The sequence below is a fragment of the Rhincodon typus genome, chromosome 6 (assembly GCF_021869965.1).
Source record: "Rhincodon typus isolate 14 chromosome 6, sRhiTyp1.1, whole genome shotgun sequence".
NCBI classification, from domain to species: domain Eukaryota; kingdom Metazoa; phylum Chordata; class Chondrichthyes; order Orectolobiformes; family Rhincodontidae; genus Rhincodon; species Rhincodon typus.
Genome location: NC_063337.1, coordinates 94,441,479 through 94,445,834, shown reverse-complemented (window position 1 = coordinate 94,445,834; position 4,356 = coordinate 94,441,479). Strand labels below are relative to the sequence as shown.

At 45.2% G+C, this 4,356-nt stretch overlaps 1 protein-coding gene across 1 annotated transcript in view; it reads right to left on the bottom strand.

Annotated features, from left to right (window-relative positions):
* LOC109918807 (vitamin K-dependent protein S-like) overlaps positions 1 to 4,356 on the bottom strand; it is a 10,147-nt gene that overhangs the window by 924 nt on the left and 4,867 nt on the right. Inside the window, exon 4 of the mRNA XM_048598145.1 lies at positions 2,953 to 3,184. Coding sequence (XP_048454102.1) covers positions 2,953 to 3,184 — 232 coding nt within the window. The remainder of the gene's footprint in view (positions 1 to 2,952; positions 3,185 to 4,356) is intronic.

Sequence of the window (4,356 nt, the reverse complement as noted above, 5' to 3'; positions counted from 1 at the left end):
GGACATCCAGATCCCTTTGCATATCTCACTATCCAATTCCACACCAGACGAGAAATACTCCACGCCTCCTTTCCCTCTACCAATGTAGGTAACCTCACATTTATCCACATTATATTCCATCTGCCATGCTCTTACCTACTCACAGTCTGTTTAAACCCCCAAAGTCTATTTGCCTCCTCCTCATAATTCACATTCCCACTTGGAAATATTACAATTGGTTTCTATGTCCAAATCATTGCTATATATTGTGAACCTGATCATTGCAGTACCTCACTGGTCATAACTTGCCAATTGAAAATGATCCATTTCTTCCAACTTCCTACTTTCTGCTTGTTAACCAATCCATGCTAGCATATTACACATAATCCCATGCATTTTGATTTGTTTACTATTCTCCTCTTTGGGACGAAGCATTCTGAAAATTCAAACATAACACATCCATTGGTTCCCCACTATTGACTCTCAAAAAACTTTATCAAGGTTGTTGAACATGATTGCCCTTTCATAAATTCACATTAAACACTGACCAATCAGACAATTTTTAAAATATCCAGTAAGCTCATCCTTAATAAGAGGTTCTAATATTTTCCCTACTTCTGATGTCAGGTTAACAAGTCTGTACTCTATTTTATTCTCCTCTCCCTCTCTCCTTTCAAACAGTGGGTTATATTTGCAACCTTCCAATCGGCAGGCACCACTGCCAAATTATTAGAATTTTGAAAGATGATCACCATTATCCTGGCAGCTATCTCTTGAATCTAGACAATTTTCAGTCTATTGATATTTTGTACTCCTGAATGAGTTATGTCTCCAGCCAAACTGTTCCAGTACATCTACAATACCAACATCTGCCCAACAACGTGGAAAATTGCCCAAGTACATCCTGTCCATAAAAAGCAGGACAAATCCAATTCAGCCAACTACTGCCTTAGCACCTTCCTCATCATCAGCAAAGTGATGGAACGTGTTGTTGACAGTGTTGTCAAGCAACACTCACTCAGCAATAACCTACACACCCATGTTGAGTTTGGGTTCTGGCCCACACAGCTCCTGACCTTAATACCAGCTTCGGTACAAACATGGCCCAAAGTAGTTGAATTCATGATTTGACATTAGAATGACTGCCCTTGACACTAAGGCAGAATCTGATTGGATAATGCATTAAGAAGCCCAAGCAAAATTGCGAACTTGGGGAAAGGTATTCTACTGGTTCGAGTAATTTTCAACATAAAGGCAGATGGTTGTGGTTGTTGGAAATTTAGCCATCTTAGCTCCAGGACATCTGTGCAGGAGTTCCTCAGGGTAGTGTCCAAGGCCCAACCATCTTCAGCTGCTTCTCTCCACCATGAGTGAGTATGTTTGCTGAAGATTGCACAAAGTTCAGCACCATTCAGACTCCTCAGATACTGATGCAGTCAGTGTCCATTGACAGCAAGACATAGACAACATCCAGGTTTGGGCTGATAAGTTTCAAGCAATATATATACAAACTACAAGAGTGCCAGAGAATCGAACCATCACCCTCTAATGTTCAGTGATGTTACCATCACTGAATTCTCCATCAGCAACATCCTAGGACATACCACTGGCCAAAAACTGAACTAAATACTGTGGTTACAAGAACAGATCAGAAACAGGGAATACTGTGGCAAGTAACTCATCTCCTGCGACTCCAAACAAAGACTATTCACTATCTGAAAAGCACAACACAGGAGAGTGATCAAATACTTCCCACTTGCCTGGAAGGATGCAGCTCCAATAACAGTCAAGAAGAGTGACACCATTCCAAACAAAGCAGTCCATTTGATTGGCACCATATTTACCTCCTTGAACGTTCAGTCCCTTCACCACTGACATGCAGTGTGTGCCATCAACAAGATACACTGTAGCAACTCACCAAAGCTTCTTTAACAGCCTACAGTCTCTACCATCTCGAAGATCAAAGATAGTAGATGCATAGGAGTGCCGCTGCCTGCAAGTTCCCCGCAAAGCCACTCGCTATTTTGACTTGGGACTATATCACCATATCCTCACTTGTGTCAAAATTCTGGGGAATTCCCTTCCTCATAGCCTTGTGAGTATAACTGACCCGAGACCTGCACTGAAGATAGTTCATCACCACCTTCTCGACGGCATTAAGGAATGAGCAATAAATGCTAGCCCAATCAGTGATGCCTACATTTTGGGAATGTACAGAAAAGTTCAGAAACTGGTTCCTTAACAGCGCTGTGGATGCACATGCACCACAGGGACTGTACCAGTTCAAGAAGACGGTTCACCACCACCTCCTCATGGGTAACTGGGGATGTCTATAGATAATGGGTCTTGTCTGCAATGTCCACATCCATGAATGAATAGAAAATAAGTCAATTTCAAAGCAATGTGCATTCAAGTCAAGAAGGTTGTTTAAGGCTCTGAAAGTGATGAGATTCCTGCGAGTTAACTATTATCATTTGCAAAGTTTCATCTTGGACCCTGTGTGAAAGGGGAGGTATTGCCTGGAACTGGTTTGGATCATACTGCATTCTGATTTTCAGTTTTCCTGCTCATCAACATAAAAACTGGAAAAAGCTGTTCAGTTCATTCAGTCTGTACCACTATCCCATAAATTCATGGCTGATCTTCCACCTCAAATCCATGTACCAACCTCATGTCTATATCTCTTCATTCCCTTACAGCCAAACGTCTGTCAATCTCAGTTTTCAGTATACTCAATAGCTGTGCATTCCCAATCCTCTGGGCTAGAATATCCCAAAGGTTAACAACTTTTTGAGTGAAGAAATATCTCCTTAACTCAGTCCGAAATGACCAATCCTTTCTTCTGAGACTGTGTCACTCCATCCAGTGTTTCTGTGCATTTGTGTGTGAGCCCTTTTGGAAACAGGAGTGTTGGGAGAATGTAGCCCCTGGTGTCTATAGGTAGCAGGTTCTATTTAGCTGCACTAAAGTTACCTGGTATGCCTCCTAGTGTGGTATTGACTGTTTCCTGCATGGCTTGATCCAACAGGACTAGTTGCTTCCTCAGTTCCGAGCTGGTCAAGTGGCTCCTGTGAGCAACTTCATCCACAGTCCACAGGATGCCTTCAACGGTTACGGTGAGATTGACTGAGTGACGCTCGCCATCACACAGGCTAATCCCCTCCGCTCGACACATCGTCCGATTCTCTATAGCCAGAATGAGGTCCTGAGGAGGAATAAGGGAAGAAATTCAGAGGTCAAGGTCTCAGCTTAGGTTACACTGAGAACGAGGCATCAGTGAATAGAAACCGGAGAAAGAGATGTTCAAGAGAGAGTGCGCACTGAGGAGAGGCCCAGTGTTAGAGGGATAAGTGAGGAGTGATGAGAAGCTGTTACAGACAGGAGGGACTGACGGTTCAGAATGTCATGAAGACCAAAAGGACCAACAACATAAAATGTTATGAAATCAAGCTTTCATGTCTTGCCATCGGTGCAGTGCGATGTGAGATGCTTATGATCATGATGTCAGAGAACTTCCAATATCAATAACAGGCAGTAAACGGTCAGGAGACTTTTGGATGACAGATCCTCACCCACCCTAACCAACTTTGAGTTCCCCATGTCCTTTCCATGTCTGTGGAACGTGCCAAATAAAAGGCTCGAGCAGGGCCTTCCATCTGCAGAAAGGACCTCAATGTTACCAATCAGCTGGGGAATTCGAAACTCAGGACATTCAATTTATCTCTGAACAGTTCAGCATCTCACCTCAGTACTGACCCTCTGACAGTGCAGCACTCCCTCGGTACTGACCCTCTGACAGTGCAGCGCTCCCTCAGTACTGACCTTCTGACAGTACAGCACTCCCTCAGTACTGACCCTCTGACAGTGCAGCACTTCCTCGGTACTGACCTTCTGACAGTACAGCACTCCCTCAGTACTGACCCTCTGACAGTGCAGCACTCCCTCAGTACGGACCCTCTGACAGTGCAGCGGGCTCCCTCAGTACTGACCCTCTGACAGTGAAACACTCCCTCAGTACTGACCCTCTGACAGTGCAGCGCTCCCTCAGTACTGACCCTCTGACAGTGCAGCGCTCCCTCAGTAATGACCCTCTGACAATGCAGCGCTCCCTCAGTACTGACCCTCTGACAGTGCAGCGCTCCCTCGGTACTGACCCTCTGACAGTGCAACACTCCCTCAGTACTGACCCTCTGACAGTGCTGCGCTCCCTCTGTACTGACCCTCTGACAGTGCAGCGCTCCCTCAGTACTGACCCTCTGACAGTGCAGCACTCCCTCAGTACTGACCCTCTGACAGTGCAGCGCTCCCTCAGTACTGACCCTCCGACAGTGCAGCACTCCCTCAGTACTGACCCTCTGACAGTGCAGCACTCCCTCA